The sequence below is a fragment of the Cercospora beticola genome, chromosome 6 (assembly GCF_033473495.1).
Source record: "Cercospora beticola chromosome 6, complete sequence".
In the NCBI taxonomy this organism is placed as follows: domain Eukaryota; kingdom Fungi; phylum Ascomycota; class Dothideomycetes; order Mycosphaerellales; family Mycosphaerellaceae; genus Cercospora; species Cercospora beticola.
In genome coordinates this window covers 1,629,734-1,653,598 of record NC_088940.1, presented here as the reverse complement: position 1 = coordinate 1,653,598, position 23,865 = coordinate 1,629,734, and the positions used below count along the sequence as shown (strand labels likewise).

Below are 23,865 nucleotides of genomic sequence, written 5' to 3'. Positions count from 1 at the left end.
AACAAAACCACCAACAACTTTGGATCAGGCGGTACAATCGACAGGTCCAGGCTAATGAACCAGGTTGTTACAAGGACAGCTGCTAATCTCTGCAGAAAGACGCGCTCAAACCCGACAGGTAAGCAGAAACCATGAGCCTGGAACATGTATGAGCAGGGGAGCTTCGATGGTATAGACATGTGACTCAGCGGTATGCATCAAGACAATGGCCCCGGATGAAAGTCCGCGATGCGCGAAAAAGTGCCCAAAGTCGGAATTCCGCCTGTATTCCACTACGCAGATGCAAGATAATGCCGCTGGACGATCTTATGCAAGAGAGGAAGTGGACGTGGCAGACGAGAAGATCGCCCTTCGTGCCGATCATCGCGTGCTCGAAAGCTTACCCACGCCGCACGAAACCGATGACAGGGATATAGCAGTGAGTGAAATGCCAAAATAGTAGTGGCGACACGTAGGCAAGAGTGACCACAACTTCCATTCTGAGTAGTCATTAGACATTATTGCGATTGTCTAGTTTGGAAAAGGCAAGACGATCTCCATCCTCCATAAACTTTTCCAGCTCATTGCTGCATTCCTCAACCGATTCGAATCCCTCCAACTGCTCCGTTGCAACAGCTCTCAAACCCTGCATGTGCTGCCGCTCTGCTGTTGGTGTTTGGAGCGGTCAAGCTGTGCAAGCTCGGTCTAGATCGTGCCTGGTATCGCAGTGTCCTCCCCGCCTTTTCCATCTCTGTGCGGCACTGAATGGTCAGCGCTGGCAATTCCCTTGTAGCATATCCTGCTCGATTGTGTTTGTTCTGCGCTCCTCGGCCGTGTGCCTTCGCGCCATGCTAGTTGAGATGCATGGCACTGTTTGTAGGTGTGGCCTCTCAGCTCACTCTCGTCCTGCAGAGAGAGGCTTTGCGCTCTTCCATGGCTCCATGTTGATCCTCTTGCACTTTGCGAGCAGTCTTTGCTGGCGAGTCTCCTCCGACATTGCGTAGTTGTCTTCGCGAGGTGCGAGTGGCAGAGTGTTTGCCAATAGGGTCTCGTCTATAGATGTGCGAGATGAGTTGGTACTGTCAGCGCTCGGGGACGACGTGCGTCTGCTGCTGCTGAACTTGGAAAAAGGCATTATGGTGGCCGTTTGGGGTATAGCAGCTGAATATGTAGTTGCTCCAGCGTAAAGGTTGTGTGTGACTATCAGTCTATGTGCCTTATGGTATGCCTTGCGTCGAGGATGTCTGGTGGGATGACTGCTACGCGCGGCTAAGGGAAGGCGCGGGCGCTGTACTTATATGATGCTTACCTGGGTGCCTCGTGGAGTTAGGACCCAAGCCGGTGGCTTCCCCCCAGAATATTGGCAAGCCACCTGGCGGAATACGTATCAACGAATCATAGGTCGCAAAACACCACCCAAGACGCCAGCGACACGGCCTCATCGGCGTTTCACGGACGAAAGTTGTGGTTTGGCCGATGCGGACACGGCCTAAAGCCACTCCAAGGATTCGCAGCCTGGGCATCCAAGATACCGGTCGAATGCTCATTGGACGTCCGCTCGGGGGTATGCAGGCTAGCGAAGGCCGAGACCCAGCTCTTTCTGGCATGCGTGTGGTCGTAACACGTAGGACACGCAATTGTCTCAACCGATTATATGATCGCGGACCCAAGATCGAAGCCTGAAGAATGTGTCAGGTCTACGACCAACTTAAGGCAGTGGACTGCGCTGGTCGAGCATACAGTGGCACCTGCTGCATCGCACTGCTCGCATTCAACCCTAGGGCAGGCGGACAAATCGGAAACCCCACTGCCAGAGCTTCTGTCGTGCTCCCCTCATCATGATGAGGGAGCATCATGCTTTCCTGCAAGAAGCAAAACCAATGGCTTGTCTTCCAAGTGAAGTCTTTCAGCTTATCACAGCAAATCACCACTAACCTACGCGGCCGCTATTGTCTTCAATGATGTCAGTGCAACAAATCCAGTCCAAAGGCATCTTCCACGGCTTGCCAGTATATCCGCCTGAGCTCGTCGGACTTACGGCGATAGTCACCGGAGCAAATGGCATTAGTGGACATTACATGCTCAAAGTTCTATCAGAGGATCCGAAGAGATGGAAAAGGATCATTTGCCTGAGCCGCAGACCACCTCTGATCGCGGGTGGCTTGCCGGACAATGCTGAACACATACCAGTTGACTTTCTGCAGGAGCCGAAGGACATCGCAGATGTATTGCAAGCGCATAAAGTCGAGGCAGATCATGTCTTTTTCTTCAGCTACATCCAGCCCACGCCGAAAGAAGGAGCTGGACTTTGGACCAACGCACAAGAATTGGTCGAGGTGAACTCCAAGCTTCTCAGTAACTTTCTTGAAGCGCTGAAGCTTGCTGGAGTGACTCCGAAACGTTTCATGTTGCAGACTGGCGCAAAGAACTATGGTGGCCATCTAGGCCCAACAAGACTTCCTCAAGAAGAGACCGATCCCCGGGTACAACTGGAGCCAAATTTCTACTATCCACAGGAAGACCTGGTCTTCCAATATGCGAAAGACACGGGCTGTGGATGGAGTGTGCATATGCCCGGTCCCATCGTGGGCGCTGTCCCAGACGCTGCCATGAACATCGCATTTCCACTTGCTGTATATGCTACCGTGTGTCAAAAGCTTGGACAGCCACTCGAGTTTCCGGGCGATGCAGCCTCGTGGCAGATGCACTCGTCAATGTCTGCTGCACAGATGAATGCTTATCAGGAAGAATGGGCGGTTCTGCTGGGTCCTCCAAATCAGCAATACAATACGTGCGACAATAGTGCGTTCACCTGGGAGAAGGCCTGGCCGAGGATAGCTGGCTGGTATGGAATCGATTCCAAAGGTCCCCAGGACGGCGATCAGTACGTGGAGTATCCGAGTCGATTCAACCCCAGAGGTTATGGGCCAAAGGGCATTACGAGACGCAAGTTCAGAATGGTAGACTGGGCAAAGAAGCCAGAAGTGCAAGAAGCATGGAAAGAGATCGTGAAGCAACACGGTCTGACTCAAGAGTTGAAGGACGTTGATCGAGTCTTTGGCTTCTTGGACGGCTCGCTATGCCGCCCTGCACCATTACTGTTCTCCATGGACAAGAGCCGGAAGCTTGGTTGGCACGGATTCGTCGATTCATCAGAGGCCATTCTGGAAGTTTTCAAGGACTTTGCGAAGCTGAAGATGATTCCTCCAGTGCCTTTGGCAAGAGTCAGCTTCAACTGAGCGGGCGTGGCTTGTGAGCTAGCTTCAATGCCTCGGCAAACAGCAGGATCGGGCTGCGAACAAGGTAAGCGTCTCGAGCGAGTTCTAGGACTTATATATGCCCTAAAAGGGACTGCCTCCTCTGAGCCTTCACTGTTCCAAATACCTCGCCTAGCTGATGTTACAGAGCCAATTTCCTTTCTCTATCTAAGCAAAGCTTCCTATACGTTTTCCTCTTCAACAAGTCCGCAGCTCCAAGGGCACCAGCAAATATCGGATCCACACCATCTTGCAACCACATCGGCTGGTTCTCTTCTCCCAGCACCTGGTACAAGACTTGTCTCAAAACTGCCTGGAATTCCTTATCTGTACATCTGTCCCCGTATAACATCGCCATCCCGGGTCTCAAACCGGGATGCTCGAGCAACGCATTTCCAATAAATTCTCGGACATCATCCCAATAAGCCTCCTGCTCGGAATCCCGGCCAGAAGAAGGCTTTGAGCTGTATCCCAGCGAGTAATTGCTGTATGTATATGACTGGAGATGATATACGCTAGTGGTCTCCTCGGTCAAGACAATCTCGATACCATGTGCGTAGTAAGCCGCCATAAGATACGTCTCCTTGGGCAGCTTCTGGTGTCTTTCGCATACGCAATCCTGTTCGGCTTTACAAGGTTGACAGAGGCCGAGACCATGTCCTGCGAGGACTGCGGGAGAGGCATGTATGTCGCCGCTGGCACCTTCGACGGACGAGAGGACTTGTTCGTAAGACACAGGAACGATTGCTTCGATCTTTGCGAAGGCCTGACGCATGATGTCTGTGCCAATGTTGTTGGCTACTAGACCGGGAATGTTGGGATAGGAGACTGTTGCTGCGTGGACGTATTCTCGAGTACGTTCTTCTGAGGCGGCCACTAGTTTTGAGAACATTGCGGAGAAATTATCGATTTCTTCTGCTCCGACGTGGTGTTGGGTGTCGTTGGAAAGGTGGGACATGGCTCGCCTGTAAGCTTCGTTTCCATCGAGGAACAAGATGGGGCCATTGGTTGTGGCTTCTGTCCCAGATTTACAGCTGAATGCTGCAGTTCTGTTTCGTTCACGGTCATCATGAGGCTTCAGAGTATTGTCTTTCGAGGAAACTCACGCATACGATGGTGTCAGCTCAAAGCCGATACTGCAAAACCAAAGTTGGCCAGGGATCCAAAGAACCCGTTTGAATGCGTCGTTCACATAGTATATAACGATGATCGATAGGCAGAATATGAATAGCATTACGATGTGCAGAACCATGCGAAAAGATGGGCAATAACGAGGCGCCATCGCTGGTAGAATGATTCGAGTATCCAAAAGAAAATAGCATATACTGTCTACACTGCTGTTACCACTCTAGCATACTGAGTGTTCTATGACAGCAAAAAGCAAAAAGATCAGATGTTGTTGTCAAGGACTTCATATAGGAATAGCCGAAGGTGGGGCTCGAACCCACGACCTTGAGGTTTCTGGACCGTAGTCCGTAAGAGCCACACGCTCTACCGATTGAGCTACCCCGGCAAGGGGATTTGATCTGATCGATGGAAACTGCTCGCTCTCAATCGTATATGACTGCTGTGTACTACCAGCCCCAAGAGCAACGGCATGAGAAGGGCCCTTCTACCACACTACTGCGATCTGTCACGATGTTCCGTACCATGGCTACGCAGCTTACGTTATAGGATCCCAGAAGTAGACGGACACTCGAGATTTGAAGTATCTCTCTCACAGAGCAAGTCTTGTCCATGTCAAAGACCTACAGGTCTATGGCGCTGTCTATGGCGAGCACTTCTGTGACACATCATAGCTGTAACCAAGCAGGATTAAATGGTACTGCAGATTCATAAGACTGTCGGGGAAATTGATCGTAGTGAAGCGATATCTACGTAGACGATGTGTCATTAAGGCTTCTTGATCGACAAAATCTTGATCGGAAACGCCTTCTGATAGAACAGAGACGTTTGCTGTTCTATTGACTTGGGCTGAAAGTCGATCTCAGTGACCTCGAAATGGTTACGCACTATGCTCTGGTCAGCATTCAACTTCGAGGATATGATATCTGGACTTACAGCAGGACTGTCTGAACGTTTCGAAAGTGTCCAGATTTCTGACAACACCAGAGATGAGCATGTGCAGTTGTGGTCTGAGCTCGAAAAGAAGCCGCAAAGTGGCCACCAGCGCTGAGATGCCAGTCTTATCGTATGTCTATGTTATGTTAGCACGTTATGGACATGGAGAATTAGAGCTAGACTCACTATGTCAGCACCCAGTATCACATCGTAAGGATATGCTTCACAGTCCTCTTCAACCCAAGTAGCTTTCAAGCCTCTGCCCCATCGGAGCACGCTCGTAAGCACTTTCGTCTCATCATCTAACCCGTTGAGGAAGAGATTCTCCTTGAGAGCCTCTACAACACCTTCGTCGCCATCTGTCGTTGTGACATGCTTTGCTCCGAGGTGTTTTGCAGCTAGAATCGCCAGAAAGCCAGTACCAGCTCCCAGCTCAAGCAGGCTCTTGCCCTTGATTAGGTGCTCATTTTCGGGAAGCAGGAGGTAGGAGCCAAGATGAAGTGCTGCTTCCCACGTTCGGAATCCTGTCGTCAGAGAGCCTGACAGCAGTTGGGGCCTCTCGAGGAGAGTAATCGTCGGCTCGTCCTTGTAGTCTTCTCTGATAGTAGCTGTAGGTGGAAGACACGTGAAAGTGACATAAGTCTTTTGCTGCACGGCTGTGGCTTCACCTGGCAGATCTGCAGACATGAGCTCGCCCAGATGATTCATGAGATCGTCCGAAATCTCCTGCCAAGCAAGAAAGACAATCAGAACAGGACGAATGGAAGAAATAAAAATGAATTGAAAATGCAACTCGCAGCACCTACATCTTCTTCAGGATCTTGAATGGACTTTTCAATTCTCGCAAGCAGAGGCTTGAGAACTCGCAACTGATATCGCGGTGGAGGCAAGTACTGATTCTTGTCGCTGTCAAATAAGTGCTTGTACAACCAAGCTTGGATGGCAGAGTCTCGCAGAAGCTCTTTCGGGGGCCATGCCAGGAAGTCTGGCTCGAAAAGCTGCAGGTACTGCCTTCTAAACAACAGGAGTTGCGAATCCATGACAAAAGTTCGGGGCGCCTCCCACCGCTCAAGAGCAAAGCTTCAGATTGCCTTGGAGGAGTATTCAGCTGCCACGATGTTCTGTCAATGCGACTTTGGCCGATTGCGAAACATTAGAACGAGCACAGACGCGAGTAAGAAGTTGTGAGGGAAGCAAGGAAAGTGAAAGGGTTGAAGCGCAGATTCGCCAAGGCTCGGAAACAGCCGAAAATCCACACGCGAATTGGGTGTGCGAACTTCAGGCAAATCTCGACGACGAACTTCGTGAAGCGCTCTTTTCTCGCACGACGCCCCGACATCCTCTCGCCCAACGACAAGTCGACAACCCTCACCATGTCGGAATCCCAGGTCACTCTGCGCACGCGCAAGTTCATCCGCAACCCACTGCTGGGCCGCAAGCAGATGGTCGTGTGCGTCCAACTACCACCTCCGCTCACCAATGCCGGTATTCTAACAGCATCTCCCACAGTGATGTCCTCCACCCATCGCGCCCAAACGTCTCCAAGGATGAGCTCCGCGAGAAGCTCGCCGGTCTTTACAAGATGAACAAGGACCAAGTCTCCGTCTTCGGTTTCCGCACCCAATTCGGTGGTGGCAAGAGCACCGGTTTCGCCCTCCTCTACGACTCCGCCGAGGCCATGAAGAAGTTCGAGCCACACTACAGACTTGTGCGCTACGGTCAGGCCACCAAGATCGAGAAGGCCAGCAGACAGCAGCGTACGTCAACAATACCACACTACACATACCCATACCCGTTTCGGCGGAGGCAGATGCGTCATTTGGTGAGCATCATGCGAGAAGGATCTCGAACTGACATTGTGGTTCACCATAGGCAAGCAACGCAAGAACCGCAGCAAGGAGTTCCGTGGTACTGCGAAGACCAAGGGCCCAGCCAAGGACAAGAAGAAATAAGCGACTCGCAACAGCGTGTAGGGATTTGTCGCGATGGGTACAGACTCGCATCATTCGCCTGCTGCAAAGCGCCATTCAGTTTCTCGGCCTTTATGATCAGGCTAGAACAGTGCGGCAGCACCGACTCGGCGTTGGGTGGCTTAGAGTGTAGTTATACCCAAGCAATGAAAATCGCTTCCTCCTTGCACGATTTTCATCTCTGTTCAGCGCTCGCTTCGTTCTAAATGGCCGCCGACGCTGGATCTCTCCCGGCGCTTCCTATTGCAACCAGCTGCTGCAAGAATCTACTTACTGTCTACAGATACAGGGGCCGAAGCCGTTCATCTACGACCTCAACATGCTACACCGCAACACCAGCAGTTGCACCGAGGTCTTCAAACTTCATGCCGATGATGGTCTTGTATCACTCTCGTCCTTGTTCCATCAGAGCCCGCGCACAGCGCCAAAATCTCTGCCGGACGTGGCCGATCGGCATCTGAAGGTCATGAGACACGCTGGACTATCAGACACCATGTCCCTTGCTGCTCAGTACTCTGATAGCTATCATGACCACTTCGCAAGTAACCTTGGGTGTCACAATTCTCCTACCGGTAAGAATGGCGGTTTAGATGCGAGCTCGTGGGCGAGAAACGGCAAGATAGGAGCCAAGCAGGCACGAGAGTCGGATTCCGAGACCAGTCGTTGGGTGCCGGAAAGGAGCGCATGAGGGAGGGAAATCAGGAATCGTTCATGGTGATGCGCCAAAGGTTCGCATAGCAATGAAGCAGCAACTACCGTTGTGACACTTATTGATTAGCCTAGGCAAGCTTCTTCAGGAGACAGCACGGATTCGATGCAGAAAGACTGGAAACAACGGACGTGGTCGAAGCAGCAGCTTCGATCTTCGAAAAAACCAATGTTCCCAAAGAGCCGGTACCACATAAAAAGACCTTGCGAGTGCAAGCCCAATGTTCGGCGATGTTGTAGATATCCTGGGTGCGGTTGAAGCGGCAGCAGTAAATGCATCGTTGTTAGAAAGACGACGTACGCACTTTTGAGCACGTTTACACGGGTGACGCTTCCCAGGCACGAAAGCCATGTGGACATGTCAGCATCGATTCCCGTCCCTTGCAGAATCCCAGCCGATTATTGCTCTCCTGCGCGAACAGAGTCAAGAGACCGAGTTGGCAGAGATGACCGCATGGGCGGGATGAATGCAACCAGAATGAACACCTGCATGGAGTACTGTAATGACTTGATCCGTCATTTCGATCTCATCACGAAAGACCGAGGATTTGGGAAGACCATACATACAGACAGCGCATGTGAGGAAATGCATCGGGCCAAAGTCCGGATTGAGCTGTCGCACAGGCTGAACCTCCAAAGTCGCAATTGCGTTGGCGAAGCTCTTGTGGAAGAAGTATCGTTAGATGAATCTAACAGCTGACCAACACATCCTGGTTGACCGCTGTTGCGTTAATCGACATTGCCCAGCACGGCGGACCAGGATCCCGAACGCCTGTGGCACGCAAGTTTTGACGCCAAAGTGCTCATCGATGTCGAATTGTTCTTTGACACGTTCGTAGACGGGCGAACCGTGATACGCGCGCCAGATGCATTCATCGAACAATGCGGTGTACGTCTGATGATAGCTTTTACCGCTGCAGCCGATCGAGGACCTGAGTGGTTACTTGATAGGAATTGGCCGGACAGTAGCGCAAGTGGAGGTATGGAGCTGTAAGTTCAGCGAATTGGCAGCAATGGCGGTAGGCTTCCGCAACAGCAGCTACCTGTTCTGTGGTTGACACTGTTTCCTCACCAGCGGCTCGGGTTGCGTTTCGCTGGAAATTCTGTGACAGCTTCTCAGGACAATGGATGCATGGCGACACTTGGGAGCCGACACAGCCAACAGGTTCGATGAAACTCCTGACATGCACGCAGGGAATTGATGATGTGTTCGTCGTGTTTGTGACGTGGAGTGCAATGGTCTAGAACGTGTTAGGGAGAAGGCACAGAATTTGACCTCAGGCAAGGTGATGTTTCGAAGAACCTCAGGCGGTAGAGGCTCGGATGGTGTTGGCATAGGTCGGCCATGACGATCCGTCATCCACTCTGGGCAATCCTCGGCTAGGACGTGTATCAGAACCCCAGGCATCCTGTGGTCTAGACGTGGGAGCGTGGACACCGATGCTATGCGAGGACTGGTGTAGGAAGTAGCACGCACGCGGGGACCTGGCAGGACGGTGATGAAAGGGCGCCTCGTTTGGCGTCCTCGTGCAGGCAATGTTGGGATTGGGCGGTGCACTGCATGAGATAGCTGCACTGTACCGCACCGCTCTGCTATTGCAGAGCGAAAACACGTGTGAGATGATCGGCCAATGATGGGAGGCAAGCCGGCGACACCGATGGCCTCTAATCATATGCAGTGACCGTGTTGGGCCGTACAGAGCCTGCGAGCGTCCGAGCAACGTTGGTGTCGGGCGTCGAGGAGATGAGGGCAATTCGTCATTGCGTCGTCGGCGTCGTCGTACTGTTCTCCTGAACGAGGGCGCCGCGGAGAGCAGGTCCGCTGGGAGACAAGACGGAGGCAGAATTGGAGGAGAGGCGCTGCAAGTCATCGCGGCGCCCAGCAAAAGCCTCTTCTGGCGGGTGAGCGTGGATCGACGCGCAAGCTGGCAGGCAGCGCCAAGCGAAGGCTGCTCCCGCGCCAACCATGCGGGCAGAAACACGCTCCCGCTCGTGTTGTTGCAGCGTTCTCCAAATTCGCGTCGTCGTGGGTCTCGCAGCAGCTGTGGCAGCAGCGACAGGCGCGCGCCAACGAACCATGGCCGCACGAGAGGGCCCACCGCGCGCGCACAGTCAGACGGCGACCCACCGCTGCACCGAAGCTTCGACCGTGTGTGATGCCGTTTCTGCGCACCGCGATGGTGTGCGCCCGCATCGCCATCCCGGCCGCGAATGAGCCCACAAGGTCGCCAGAGTTGACGTGCTACAGGCACCGACCGCGACAATGGCCCTCGCTCTGACTTTGTTTGTTGCCGCTACATCTCTCGCTCCTGCCCTGCTCTTGCTGCACTGCACCTTCCGCATCCTCTCTTTGTCTGCATTGAGCAACGCCATCGGCTAATCCTGGGCTGCAATCGTCCTTATCTGCACTCGCTATCAGCAGCAACTCCCGGGGATCATTGCCCACGCCCAGATTTACTTATCACCCGCCAACAGCCATCGTCCCCGAACCAGCGTCACTCTCGACCCGTGTGCCTCTGGACCGCGGTATCTGGCGTGCTGCTGACTCGGAGTGGTATCTTTCGACCCTCATTATTACCACTGCTGGCGCCGAGAAAGGCTTCCTGCGGCATATATCGACAACGCACAGCCTCACGCTAGATCGCGGTATTTACTGGCATTATTGGGCCCTTCACGGACTGCACTGCGATCGATCACGCAAGCCAGTAGTCGATTCAGTCCGCCTTTCCGGCCTGCATGCCCAGCGGGACCGAATAAGCCGACACCGCGAGGCATTTGTTTCCAGGTCTCAATGACTACACGACATCATGCGCGCCAGCCCTCTCAGGGTCGAAAGCTACTGCCGCCTCATGCTCGACCTGCAAGACCTCCGCCGTTGACGCAACGGAAGAGTTATAGTCATGCCCACTCCAACTCCACCCCTCAGCCATCTCCAAAGAGACTAACGAGTTCGGGGTCCACGAAGGCCGGAGCGGAGTACCTGTACTCGAGGGACGACGACGAGGAATCGGGCATGGCGAGTTTCTTGCAGTTCTGGTAGGTCGGAATTTATTGATGTGGTTGACATGACGTGGCTGACCTCTCATTAGCACCACCTGCGAGAAGCAGATACTCACTCCTGACTCGAGTATCTTGTATTGCTCAGAAGCGTTCGTCCTCACCCATGGCCTGAGCTCAAAATAGATCTAGCCTCTGACATATGTCGCAGCTGCCGCCGGAGAGACTCCCGGCCGACCTCACTCCAAGAGATTCAGAGCATACAACAGTCGATTCAGTCACCGCCTCCGCTGTCCTCCACCAACTCTTACTTCGACCAACCGATTCCCGAGATTGTTCCTCAGCGATCACCTACTGTCCTGCGCCCCATGTCCAGGACATTCTCCGACTTCTCAATTGCCGACCTGAACGACTCTTCATCGGACGTCAGCCACGAGAGCGAGGCTTCGGACCACCACGATCATTTGACGCTCAAGCAACATCGGCCTAGAACGAAGCGTTCATCTACGACAAGCACCGGTGCTCGTAGTCGCGGCGATAGCAGCACCAATTTGCCTTCGCTTTCGCACTCTCCAGGATCCTCGTATGGCACTGTCGCATCAATGGCCTCGATTCGTCCGGTCATGAGGCACAACCCTTTCTCGACCACATCCAACAGGAAGAGCGTCGAGTTGGTAATTCCATACCCAATCGAAAGCACCAGCCCCACTCAACTTTTGAAGGACGCTAGTCTGAAGAGCAGTGCTAGCACTCTGACACAGTTCAGAGTTGCCGAAGCAAACACTCTCAGCTACGAGGCACCGTCGCCCGGGTCGAGGAGACATTCGAGAGAAAGAGCAGACCACTCATTGAAACAATTGTTCAGCCACGATGCCATGAAGGCGAATCCAAGGCACAACTGAAGATGAAAGAGACATGTTGGAGGAATACATGGGCATACATTATACATGATAGACTGCTTCTTCTGACCTTGTATATTCAGCGAAGGAGGTTGGGGGTATACTGGCGCAATTTGGGACGGATCTAGAACAAAAGTGATTTTTTTGGAGGGCGTTGCGGGAGAGGCGGAAATCTAGTACCCTCTGTATCTGGGCTGGGAGGATAACTGTGTTGGGTACGATACCCGTAGGCTCTCCAACGAGCCTACTTTTATGGTGTCTGAGCTGACGATGGTCCTCAATGAGAGGCCTGGAGACGTCAACTCCTTTACGTACATCATTCGAATGTATTGCCGCCGAGGCTAATATGTCGTCTTTGGTTCTCTTTCCATGTCTGCATCCCTCGTCTTCGTCACTTACATTGTCACGCTGCGGTAGGCTCCCATCTAACTACCCCCAGGAGCCGAAGACCCTGATCTGACTTACATATTTAGTGCCATCTTGTCCTGGTCAATCCCATTACCACGTGCACTGGAGTAGCAATTACCACATTCGGAAATCGGAGAAGATGGTCGAATGCCCAGACATGCCATTATTCGATTTTGTGCACCACATCTAACTTCTCGAGCTCTCGCCAACAGGCTGCACTGCCGTTCTCACACCATCGCTCTTCCCCCTATCATCACGCCACCCATTCTCATTCTCCGCATTGCCCTCATCCAAAATCTGTGACTGTAGCTCACCATCGCCGTCATCGGCGTTCACCGTAGCCAACCTCTTCCTATCGACACTCCGTCTCCAAGGCTTGTACAACAGAACAGATAGCAAACCAAAAACGACGAAACTTCCGCAAATCGCTCCTCCAATAACATCATAATGCTCTCCCGCTACATCCACTCCATCCCAAAAGGGTCCTTCGAAATCCGGTCGGACATTGTGGATCATCGTGAGGAGTTGAATGACACCAATACTTATCGCGACAGCGACCGTGATGGCTGTCAAAACGCATTGGTAGTACAAGACCGCGATGGCGTCTTTGGCAAGTCGAGCAGAAGTGTACAGAGACATCATAGCCGCTCCGTCGAAGGTATCAAGGAGACACATTCCGGATGTGAAGAGAATGGGGAAGATGAGAATTAACCAGATAGAAGTCCCTTGCGCGGCTTGGATACTGCTGATTCCGAGGAGGGCGATTTCGGATGAAGTATCGAAACCGAGACCAAAGAGCACTCCCAAAGGGTACATTTTCCAAGGGCGATCGACAAGTTTGAAGGTTCGGCGGAGGAGCATGGTCATGCAGCCACCGCCTTCGAAGCTGAAATCGAGGGATTCCTCGCCGATGGGAGACGCAATGGCTCGTTGGAGTTGTTGGTAGAGTTTGTAGAGGATCCAGCAGTTCATTGTTCCGAGGATGATGAGGAAAGCGGCGGAGACGGAGGAACCGATGATGGAACCTACGGTACTGAAGCCATCGAAGCGTTTTTGGATTGCTGCGCTGCTGGCTGCAACGACGATGCTGGTCACGATGACGATGGTGCTGTGGCCGAGGGAGAAGTATGTGCCGACTGTGACGGGTTTCTGACCTGAGGCTACGAGGCGGCGGGTCATAAGGTCGATGGCGGAGATGTGGTCGGCGTCGAGGGCATGGCGGAGCCCGAGGGTGTAGGATAGTACGGCGGTTGAGATGAGTGCTGTGTGGAAGTGTAGCACAATCCCTACAGCTACCCAGACCACGACTTGGACGACAACCAGTAGGAGGATTATTCCTACAGCGTTGGCTGGAAGCTTCCTGATCCAGGGTATTTGATCATGGTAGTGCTCTGCTTGACTCCTAAGCTTTTCAAGTATGGGTTTTCGCTCCATGTCGAAGTCGTTCGTGGTTGCAGTGCGCCCTGTGGCTGGGCTGCGAGGTGGGAGCAGACTTTGTGTTTCCATCGCGGTGGTGGCACGAGGCGTTGATCTTTAGCAGTAGTGCAGCAGGTGGCCGCAACAGCCGCTGGCACTGAATTGTAGCGAAAGTCTCTTCTGTTGTGCCGGTCCACAGATAACGCCTCATATCCCACCAATAACGTGGGATGGGTGGGGTAGCTTTGACAGTGGACCATTAGCAAAGCCAGCACATCCAGGTCGAGACCATCACATCACTTGTATTTCGATACACAGATGCTTGCGTTTGTGCCACCGAAGCCAAAGCTGTTCGTAAGTGCTGCATTGACAGCGATCTGCTGTGGAGTGTGGGGAACATAGTTGCAATTGAAGTCAGAAGCCGGATCGCCGGGGTTTTCGAGATTCAGTGTCGGTGGCAGAACATTCTAAGCATCTCAGTCAGTAAGCAGCTCGTCGCACGCTGTCAGATGAAGCCTACCTCATGACATGCAAGTATGGTGAAGATAGCTTCAACTGCACCGGCTGCGCCGAGAAGATGGCCAATCGCACCCTTTGTGCTGGAGACATTGACTTGAGCAGCAGATGTTCGTCCCTCTTCGCCCAGCAACAAACGCTTGATAGCATTGTTTTCAGCAGCATCGCCGAGCTTGGTAGATGTTGCATGTGCGTTCACATAGTCGATCTTGTTAGGCTTGAGCTGGGCGTGCTTCAAGGCTTGTTTCATCGCCAAGAACGCCCCATTGCCTTCTTCCTCAGGTGCCGTCATATGGTGTGCATCTGCTGAGAGACCATAGCCACGGATTTCTGCGTATATATTTGCGCCTCGTGCCTTCGCATGTTCCAGTTCCTGTAAGGAAAGTTAGTCCATTTCCAATAGTAGTGACTGCCCATGCGTCATGCCTCCAAGATGACCACCCCGGCGCCTTCGCCAATTACGAAACCGGCCCTTGCACTGTCGAAAGGGCGTGACGCAGCATATGGATTATCATTCCAGTCCGTGGCTAGACTACGTGCGCGAGCAAAGCCGGCGATGGCCAGAGGATGGATGCAAGATTCGGCACCTCCAGCGACCATCACATCGGCATCGCCAAACGCAATGAGGCGAGATGCATCACCAATGGCATGTATTCCCGTTGTGCACGCAGTTGTTGCCGCGTGGTTCGGTCCCATGAAGCCGTGCTTCATAGAGACGTGCCCGGCAGCGAGGTTGATGAGCAGCCTTGGCACGAAGAGCGGCGAGACCTTGCGATAGCCAGACTCATGAAAGGCGACAGATGTATTGTATGCCTCGTCGAGGTTGCCAATGCCAGATCCAATGGCCACGCCAGTCGCTTCGAGGTCTTTTTGCTGAGTAGGATGCCATCCTGCGTCATCTAGGGCTTCTTGAGCTGCTGCAATAGCATATTGGGCGAACAAAGCCATTTGGCGCTCTTCGCTCGTGGTCAGCCAGTCTTTGGCCTGCCATCGGCCATCGTCGCGACTGCCCTGAGGGACAAGTCCCGCGACGCGACTTGGGAGAGCTTCAAACTGCGAGCCTCTCGAAGTAGTCGAAACAATTCCGCTGTGCGACTTGAGCAGACGCTGCCACGTCGGCCGTACGCCGGCTGCGAGCGGAGTGACAGCACCCAGGCCAGTCACGACAACCCTTCGCATTGCTTATGGTCGACATGTTGTTGTGATCGAAGGACGGGAAAGTTCGCAGGCGCAGCTAGGCTAGGAATAGAAACACAGGCGAGCTCGCACGTGCCGGCAAGCCAACCCCAGCTCCTGAAGAAGTCTGTTTCCAACTCTCGCCAACTTCGCCTCATCGAGCCAGCATCGCTTTTGTCACCGAATCGCCGGCACAACGGAGCCCGCGAAGGCGTGAAAATGCAGCTGTCAGCAGCGTTCGGGGCCTAAGCGATCGGCAGACAGCTTTCTACAATATATGCAAGGCAGACTCGGCTCAGCCGCTGTGTTGTGCAGATCTGGTGTACCAGTCGGAGCTCGCTTGCTTCGCTCCCCAAGATAAAGAGTCGCGCTCAAGTGCGAGGTAAGCACTGCAGTGACAACGTCAACCTAGAATGCATGTCAGGCTTCTGGAATCAGGTCTCCGCATCGCAATGAAGAAGCGAACGCGACACAGCGTTCGCAAATGCAGCAAGTCCGGCTCAATCGGTCGCAGACGCAGTCCTTGAGCTGGTCACACTCTATTCTCACGCTGCTTCTATAAACGACACGAGCAATCCTTCAACAGCAGAAGACAAGATGTTCTTCCGCAACTTGTGCGACGTTCGATGAAGGCTCCAAGGACGATGGCGCACTTCGCATCCACAGGCCAAAGAGTGGCTGATGAACCAAACAAAGAAATACCACCTCCATCCCGACCGAAGGTTCAGCTCAAGCCGTGCGGGATGGTCCACCACATCACCGCAGCACAACCTTGCAGCTTGAGCGCACACTCCCATTCGCTACGACCCTCGCTGACACGAGATCCTGAGCTCTGCTGGCCTGATCGGACTTTGTGCCTATGGGTACCACATTTACATGGTGTTTGGTACGTGAGCAAGCCAGATCTCACCTTGCAGCTGCACCGCAAGTAAGTAGCACTTGTCAGCCCGGCACTCGACCGGGACACGCGAGTGCGTTCTCTTCTCTTTCTTCGTGTGCCTCCTCCACCTGTGTCAAATCTCTTGCGCTCTTGGATGCTGGACATCGTAGAACTCATCTTCAGACCTGTGAAGCTGCATGAGAGACCTCAAAATCGCCATGGAGATCGAGACTCCACCTTCACCGCACAGTCCACCGCCAAGGTTTTCTGTGTCAGAGGCTGCCACGCCGCGCTTCACCGAGCACATGTAAGCGAGAGCACTATTTCTCACGTCGCATGGCGATACAGTCTTGCGTGGAGCTGTGCGGGATCATACAGGTACAGGAACACTGACGGTGGTCGAGCAGCCATGATTCCCCACCATACCAACAGTATCAAAATTTCGACGCACAAGACACTGGAGTTCCTCGCTATGGCTCAGATGCAGGCACACTCGTCGATGGCAGGCTATCGAAAAAGGACAGACCATATTCTCCCAGCGAGCTAGATGACATGCCTATGGCGGAGACTTACCGTAACAAAAATGACGAGAGTGAGAAAGAAGTGGTCATACCTCCCATCGCGCCAGAAGCTTTCCCCCAACAGACAGACAATACAATACGACCTCAAAGGAGACGCATCTGCGGCATTTCGGCAATACTATTCTGGTTGATTCTGGCTGCCATCATAATACTAGGGATAGCACTGGGCGTGGGGCTTGGCGTCGGGTTAAATCAAGACGATGAGGATGATGATTCTTCACGAGGTCCAGACGTGAACGCAACATTTTTGATCGGTGGCGCGATAGATCCCGAATACTACTCGAGCGAAGGTGCTTTCAATGGATCTGGCATTGCCTTAGCTTCTCAATCCTTTTCTCGGGAGCTACAAGAAGGCACTCAAGGGACTCTCGTCATGTACTACCAACACTACAATGGCGATATCCGATTCAAACAACTTGCCAATGATGGCAGCTGGAAAGGCGGGGACTTTTCAGCAGTTGTTGCGCAGGACGCGAAGAACAGCACTCCTCTGTCTGCCGTGTCGTACGTGCTGAACAATGCCAGCACCTGGCACGTGTTCTACATAGACCAGAATAACACTCTGAAGCAGAGATCGAACAGTAACACGACCAATGTATGGACAGACGGGCCTATCAACAATCTGAATCTCCAGGTGTATGATGCAGACATGGTCGGCATGCAGGCCTGTTGGTACGGCAGCGAGTATGGAGACAGTGATTACGCTCATTCTCCACTTCCGAACGAGGACCCAAATGCCAGTCGTAGTGCAGAAGCGGGCATGCACATGTGGTATGCATCGGACGCTACGACTTTCCAGCAGCTCGGATGGCGGAACGGCGACGACACCTGGGAACATCAGTTCACTTGGGACTCCAAGAATGGTCACGCTGGTGTAGGCTGTTATTCTTGGGGTCCTGGGACAGTGACATATGTGATGTTTGTCAATGAGCAGAACGCCGTGGAATTTTGGTGGAAGGACACGAATACGAATGTGACGAATACGACAAGCCATCCTGTGAACGTATGGACGAGATGTAAGCCATGGCTGCACCTTTTCACTGTGTAACCACACTGACCTATTCCCAGCTTCAATTGCAATCGACAATGTACATCCGGCGACGAGCCTTGGCTACACAAACTACTTCTACGCCCAAGATGCAGATTCTCTGCTCTTCAAGGGCTACAACATCTCGTGGGCGGCAGAGAATAGTTCAATTGTCGGCGAACCTTTCGAGGTTCCAGGCGATCCTGGTCTGCCTGGGACGCACTTGAGTGTGTCCGCCTTGCCAAACGCATCTGGCGGGAGTGACATTGTGGTGTTCTATCAAAAAGAGGGCGACGACATCACTGTACACCAGAGGGATCTGGTCGCTGGGCCATGGACGGCCGCTCAAATTCCTCTCCTACATTGAAAGTGGGCATGAGAACATGGAAATCGTCGTTTATCATCAGCGTGGTGTTTGGGAGTTGCCATCAAGCGACGAAAGGGAACATTCGTTGATAGCTTCTGTTGTTCAAATTTACGATAAACGGACTTTCCGTCGAATGTTTTCATTTACATTATCTTAAAGTCATGCGCACTTCGATACAATTCGTAATGTGTATTGTAGTGCAAAGTGAAGTTGCTGGAGCCTTCGTGGTGGACCCTGGGGAAGTCGTCCTGGACCCACCTGTTCCGTGAGACACGCGACTTGACGCGCCTCGACCGGCAGCTTCACTTCTCATCGATCAACTTCTCGACAGCCGAATTATAAGACTCCGCGCGGACTCCTCTCAAGCATGCGCCACTGTCGCCCGACGCTTGATTAGACGTTCGCGCATCCACATATTCGCCATGCCACGCGCAACAAGAAAACGGGCGTCGCAACCCGATCCTGAGCCAGAAGCTGAAGTAGAGGTCGAGGAGCAGCAGGAAGAGCAGGAAGAGCCGCAGGCACAAGATGCGATGGACGTCGACGAGGATGGAGAAGAGGAAGAGGAGGGCGGCGATGCGCTGCAGAACGATGAGCCGCTGACTTGGAAAGCTGGCAAGCCCATTGCTGTTGCGACTCTGTTACAGCGACTCAAGGCATTGGCTACGGAACTCCGACATCTGGAACAAGGCGACTGTGCGCGAGCGTCATTGGAACCGAAGGCGAAGGAATTGTCGAGTCCACTACTTCTCGGCCACAAAGATTATGGCGTCCAGGTTTACACTCTCCAATGCATTGTGGAAATGTTCAGACTGCTGGCTCCGGACGCACCCTACAAAGCAAGTCAGTTGAAGCAAATCTTCAATTTCGTAATTTCAACAGTCGTCCCTGCTATCGCGGATCCCTCTCATACGTACAATGCGCAGCACCTGGCCATCATCACGTCTCTTGCGACTGTGAAGAGTATAGTTCTGGTCCAGGACCTGCCAGGCGCAGACCAGATGCAGAAGATCCTGTTCACTCACTGCTTCGATGTGCTGGCCCTCAACGTCCCCGGTGGCGATAAAGAGCTGCTGTCGAAGAATGTTGAGTTCAACTTCACGAGTCTACTTTGCGCCCTGGTGGACGAGGCTCAGACTGTACCTCTCGAGATCATCGAGGTCATTCTCGCTCAATTCCTACGGGCGGACCCTCACGCTGTTACAAAGAAAGGCGAGACACGCTTCTCAGAGGTGCTCAAGGAGGTATCTCCTGCATACAATATGGCCAGGTCTATTTGCAATACGTGTGAGGAGAAGATGATCCGTCACATTGGCCAGTGGTTCCAGGCCGTTCTGATCGACGCGAATGACGCAGCCGCGGAGTCCAAGCCAACGAAAGCAAAAGGCAAGAAGCGAACACATGATGATAGCGACGACGAGTCAGATGCTGCCTTGGTTGCGCCTTCAGCAGACGATCTCCAAGAGGCTGAGAAGGCACATCGCTTACTACGAGAGCTGTGGAGGGCATGTCCTGGAGTTATCCAAAATGTTTTGGCGCAGATCGAGAGCGAACTCAATACGGAAAATACCTCGTTGCGTCTCATGGGAGTCGCTGGTGTCGGCGACATGATTGCTGGCATTGGTGCAGCCGGACCTCCGCCGCCTGCGGCGCTCGATCCTGCAGCATATCCATCGCAAAGCTTGGCTGACTACTCTCCGCCCGCGCAACAGAACGTCGTTTTGATCCCGGCAGCGCCGCAGGCATTCTCATCAACCTATCCGACCACCTATCAAACGTTTGTCGATCGCCATCGCGACAAATCTGGGCAGGTCAGAGCCGCGTGGGTGACCGCGTGCGCTCGAATAATCCTGACTTCAGCAGGTGGCAAGGGCTTGGATTCAGATCAGGAAACACAGCTTCTACGGATATTCTCGGACTTGCTGACTGACAACGACGAGAAGGTCCGCCTTGCGGCCGTCACCGCAGTGTCCACGTTTGACTATCAATCAATCGTGCAAAAGCTCGGCAGTCATGGAGGTGCCGGCCAGGATGGTTCCGTGCTCTTTCAGTTGACTGCGCGTATTAAAGACCCAAAGCCTCACGTCTCCACGACTGCCCTCGAACTTCTGGGCAAGCTTTGGGGAGTCGCTTCAGGGGCGATCATCGAAGGTAATGAACGAGCCCGAACTTTGTTCGGCCCCATACCCAGCAATATCCTCAATGCCGTGTACATAAATCAGCCGGTCTTGAATGCGCTCATCTCGAAAGCCATCTTCGATTCTTTGCTGCCGATCAGCTACCCTCCTATCAAGACCAAGTCGAGTGGGAATGGAGACTCTCAGCGAGTGCCCGACAGTCAAAACAGCCAGGCAAGAGGACTAGACCCTGATCGTATCCGTAGCGAGCGGATACTGGCTTTGATCCGCGATCTCGACGAAAAGGCCAAGAAAGCTTTCTTCGGCATGCAAGGGCTCCAGGTGTCACAAGCAAAATATGTGTCAATCATCCTAGATCTGAGTGAGAAGCTGGGCGGCGATATCAAGAGCAATAAAGAGGATGCCCAGAAGCTACAGAAATTCGTTGCAGCTATTGCGGACAGATTCCCGGACAAAGTCGTAGCCAAAAATCACCTCACCGCTTTCTTCGGCCATCACGATCGTCGGAATTTCGCACTGGTCAAAATGGCCATCAGTGCTGAGAGCGACTACAAGAAGAGCCGCAACGCAATAGCGGAGGTTCTCAAGCGACTTGAGGGTGCCTCGCCTAACATTGCCAGCGCGGCAGAGACGATGGAGCCACTTTTGCGGTCCACTGCTGTTCTGGTCTATAATAGAAGCCATGTGCCTGCGATTGTCTCAATTTCTCGCACAGATGACAATGGACTGGGCAGCGCGGCGCATGAGGTGCTGAAGCATATCTCTACGCAGGCGCCACTGGTGTTTGAGGTACACATCAAGGAATTGTGCGAGACCCTCAGGAAGCAAGCCCCTTCTGCAACGTCGCCCAACGATATCAACGCAGTGGACACGCTCAAGGCATGCGCTGGGTTCTCAAGGCAATTTCCTGAAAAGATGCCAAAGGACCGAGATTTCTTCCAGGCCATGGCGAAGTTCGCAAAATTCGGTTCCCCTCCATCGGTTGCGAAGCATGCTGTCACAGTTATTGTTGCGGCGGCAGATAAGAAGGACATGTATGTTAACGACATCATGAAGCACTGCCTGAAGAATTTCGATGTCGGCCACGAGAATGCCGCTACAAAGCTTGCTGCGATCAGTCAGCTGCAGCGGCTAGCCTATGTGCAAACAGAAGATCATGCAGACGCCATCCACGAGATCCTTACGGGTGCGCTGCGCAATCGACATGCAGCAGAGGAGACTGACACATCGTGGACGGCTGACATCGACTCTGATTTGAACGTCAAGCTCTGGGCCCTCAAGGCCGTGGTCAACGATATCAGTGGTCAGCTGCCTGATTTAGATCACACTTCACTCGACAAAGAGCTACAAGACGCTGTCTTGAGGACGTTCAAAGTACTGAACACAATCATCGAGCGAGATGGTGAGCTGGCGGGCGAGCCTTCTCCGGAGAACCACAAAGCACGTATGCGGCTGAGTGCAGGAAAGCTGATACTCAAACTCTGCTGCAACAAGCACATCAACAAGATCTTTGCTGCTCGAGACTTCAACCGACTAACGAAAATTGCCCAAGATCCCCTACCCGAAGTTCGCAAAGGATTCGTTACCACGCTGAAGAAGTACACGGGCATGCAGAAACCACTTCATCATCGCTTCTTCAGCTTGATGTTCTTGTACGCATTCGAGCCGACGAAGGCTGTAAGAGAATCTACTGCAACGTTTCTCAAAGCCCGTGCTGCTTTCTATGCAAAGGAGGAAGTGCCAGTCCTGGAAAATGTGTTCCCGTACTTCATGAGTCTGTTGGCACATCACCAAGACTTCTCGCTTGCTGAAAAGGACATCTCCGACTTCATTGAGTACATTCTCTTCTATCTCAAGGCTGTGGCGACTGAGCAGAACCTCTCAGATATTTACGCTTATGCCCAGCGCGCCAGAAGCTTCCAAGACGCTATCGAGCCTGAGAAGAGCGAGCTACTCTGGACTATGGCTGATCTCGCTGAGGCTATCATGCGTGCATACGAAAGTGCCAAGGGCTGGTCACTTCAGCTGAAGCCCAGCAAGCCGGCGATGCCGAGTAGCGTATACCGACAAATCCGTGATCAGGACTTTGCAGATGAAGTCTCGCACAAACGTTTCCTGCCAGTTGAGATCGATGAGCAGATGGATGACTTGGTTCGGGATCGACTACGGCCCAAGAAGAGGAAGCATGTCGATGGCGACTCGAAGCGACCAGCGAAGAAGATCCGAGCATCCAACGGCGACGAGAAGGCTGTGCGCAAGAAGAAGGTTCCAAAGGCACCGAAAGCGCCAAAGCCAGCAAAGACGCCGAAGAAGAGAGCAAGTGATGCCGTACCCTCTTCCGCAATGCGCAAGAGCACACGAGTCTCGAATGCGCGGAGCTACGCCGACATCAGTGATAGCGAAGATGATGATCCGGACAATGTGGCTTCCTGGCGGTACGAGGATGAGAGCTCAGATGAAGAGGGTAACAAAGAGAATGTTGGCTCATCAACCCCACCCACCAGCGATCCCACGGGCCCTAAGAGTCACGCCGAGGATAGCCGCGGGCACGAAGATGACGAAGAAGAAGAAGAAATCGAGGTCGAGGAAGGAGGCGAGGAAGTCGTGGTCGCCAAGCCAGCAGCAAAGACCAATGGCAAGAAACCGACAGCGAAAGTCAAGGATAGCACTTCGAAAGCGCGCGAGTCGAAGAAAGCAACGCAAAAGAAAGCGACGGCCACGAAGGAGTTACCAGCTCGTGGAGGTCGGTCATCCGCAAGGACTGCAAGCAAGAAGAAGGATGTTATGGACGTTCCGAGTGATAGTGATGAAGACAGCGCTATGGAGGCATAGGTACGGTCTACAATCCGAGGCAAGAGTTACGGAACCATCACCGCAGCTGTGCGATGTCGATGGGCCGTTTGTAAAGTGTGGATAATACCCAACGAGTGCAAGGTGGCATGGCTACATACTGCATCACGTTTGCTAATAGCTTATTGGTGTACAGCGTACGAGCGTGAGCGTAGATCACGAATGATATTCTTCCCAACATTCGCCATTCCGCGCCCAAGTGCTTGTGTGTGAAAGCGAGCTATACGACAACCAACGTGAGATCAAGCTTGTACAATGGCGCCACCGTCTTTGCCTAATGATCCTTCAACAGCAATCTTCCCCAGCTTGACAGCGAGGAAAGATCACTAATAGGCGTGCCGTACCCCGTGGATCACACGGCATGTCCCCAAAAGCACTTTTGGGTTGTCGGCATACCAGGATCAGCTTTAACTCTAAAAGAAACTGTCCGCAAGTCACATCTCTATTTTCTCGACATGCAACTCAATCACACTCAACACCAACATGATAACAGTTTCTATTTCCGACTTGGAGCCCAAGAAGACACTTTCTGAAGACAGAAATTCTGCTTCATGACCAAAGATCGGCTTACCACGTCGAGGCTGCCTCAGAGCCGCACGACTATGCTGGACAAACTGCACGTCCAGCACCGAGGA

The 23,865-nt window shown here is 53.0% G+C and overlaps 10 protein-coding genes and 1 non-coding gene across 11 annotated transcripts; 5 read left to right on the top strand and 6 right to left on the bottom strand.

Annotated features, from left to right (window-relative positions):
* Positions 1–874: 874 nt before the first annotated feature.
* Positions 875–1,114, bottom strand: RHO25_009702 (uncharacterized protein; the record flags this gene model as incomplete). Its single annotated transcript, XM_065603204.1, has 1 exon — positions 875–1,114. One exon carries the CDS (start codon positions 1,112–1,114, stop codon positions 875–877), a length of 240 nt encoding a protein of 79 aa, XP_065459276.1.
* An 823-nt stretch (positions 1,115–1,937) lies between these two features.
* On the top strand, positions 1,938–3,218 carry RHO25_009701 (uncharacterized protein; the record flags this gene model as incomplete). Its single annotated transcript, XM_023601232.2, has 1 exon — positions 1,938–3,218. The coding sequence occupies one exon, from the start codon at positions 1,938–1,940 to the stop codon at positions 3,216–3,218; it is 1,281 nt and encodes a 426-aa protein (XP_023453982.1).
* A 160-nt stretch (positions 3,219–3,378) lies between these two features.
* RHO25_009700 (uncharacterized protein) lies at positions 3,379–4,128 on the bottom strand (the record flags this gene model as incomplete). The annotated part of the gene is made up of 1 exon (XM_023601231.2): positions 3,379–4,128. The coding sequence occupies one exon, from the start codon at positions 4,126–4,128 to the stop codon at positions 3,379–3,381; it is 750 nt and encodes a 249-aa protein (XP_023453397.2).
* Positions 4,129–4,659: 531 nt separating this feature from the next.
* Positions 4,660–4,749, bottom strand: RHO25_009699. The gene has a single exon. It is a non-coding gene; the product is annotated as a tRNA-Lys (tRNA).
* A 380-nt stretch (positions 4,750–5,129) lies between these two features.
* Positions 5,130–6,337, bottom strand: RHO25_009698 (uncharacterized protein; the record flags this gene model as incomplete). Its single annotated transcript, XM_023601230.2, has 4 exons — positions 5,130–5,248; positions 5,298–5,433; positions 5,484–6,023; positions 6,104–6,337. The coding sequence occupies 4 exons, from the start codon at positions 6,335–6,337 to the stop codon at positions 5,130–5,132; spliced, it is 1,029 nt and encodes a 342-aa protein (XP_023453396.1).
* Positions 6,338–6,670: 333 nt separating this feature from the next.
* RHO25_009697 (40S ribosomal protein eS24) lies at positions 6,671–7,249 on the top strand (the record flags this gene model as incomplete). Its single annotated transcript, XM_023601229.2, has 3 exons — positions 6,671–6,747; positions 6,807–7,054; positions 7,170–7,249. The coding sequence occupies 3 exons, from the start codon at positions 6,671–6,673 to the stop codon at positions 7,247–7,249; spliced, it is 405 nt and encodes a 134-aa protein (XP_023453302.1).
* Positions 7,250–10,766: 3,517 nt separating this feature from the next.
* RHO25_009696 (uncharacterized protein) lies at positions 10,767–11,874 on the top strand (the record flags this gene model as incomplete). The annotated part of the gene is made up of 3 exons (XM_023601228.2): positions 10,767–11,011; positions 11,065–11,124; positions 11,184–11,874. The coding sequence occupies 3 exons, from the start codon at positions 10,767–10,769 to the stop codon at positions 11,872–11,874; spliced, it is 996 nt and encodes a 331-aa protein (XP_023453395.1).
* Positions 11,875–12,465: 591 nt separating this feature from the next.
* On the bottom strand, positions 12,466–13,785 carry RHO25_009695 (uncharacterized protein; the record flags this gene model as incomplete). The annotated part of the gene is made up of 1 exon (XM_023601227.2): positions 12,466–13,785. The coding sequence occupies one exon, from the start codon at positions 13,783–13,785 to the stop codon at positions 12,466–12,468; it is 1,320 nt and encodes a 439-aa protein (XP_023453303.1).
* A 206-nt stretch (positions 13,786–13,991) lies between these two features.
* RHO25_009694 (uncharacterized protein) lies at positions 13,992–15,390 on the bottom strand (the record flags this gene model as incomplete). Its single annotated transcript, XM_023601226.2, has 3 exons — positions 13,992–14,162; positions 14,216–14,584; positions 14,674–15,390. 3 exons carry the CDS (start codon positions 15,388–15,390, stop codon positions 13,992–13,994), a joined length of 1,257 nt encoding a protein of 418 aa, XP_023453979.1.
* Positions 15,391–16,485: 1,095 nt separating this feature from the next.
* On the top strand, positions 16,486–18,242 carry RHO25_009693 (uncharacterized protein; the record flags this gene model as incomplete). The annotated part of the gene is made up of 3 exons (XM_023601225.2): positions 16,486–16,574; positions 16,675–17,864; positions 17,917–18,242. 3 exons carry the CDS (start codon positions 16,486–16,488, stop codon positions 18,240–18,242), a joined length of 1,605 nt encoding a protein of 534 aa, XP_023453399.2.
* A 422-nt stretch (positions 18,243–18,664) lies between these two features.
* RHO25_009692 (uncharacterized protein) lies at positions 18,665–23,212 on the top strand (the record flags this gene model as incomplete). Its single annotated transcript, XM_023601224.2, has 1 exon — positions 18,665–23,212. The coding sequence occupies one exon, from the start codon at positions 18,665–18,667 to the stop codon at positions 23,210–23,212; it is 4,548 nt and encodes a 1,515-aa protein (XP_023453398.1).
* Between the last annotated feature and the right edge of the window lie 653 nt (positions 23,213–23,865).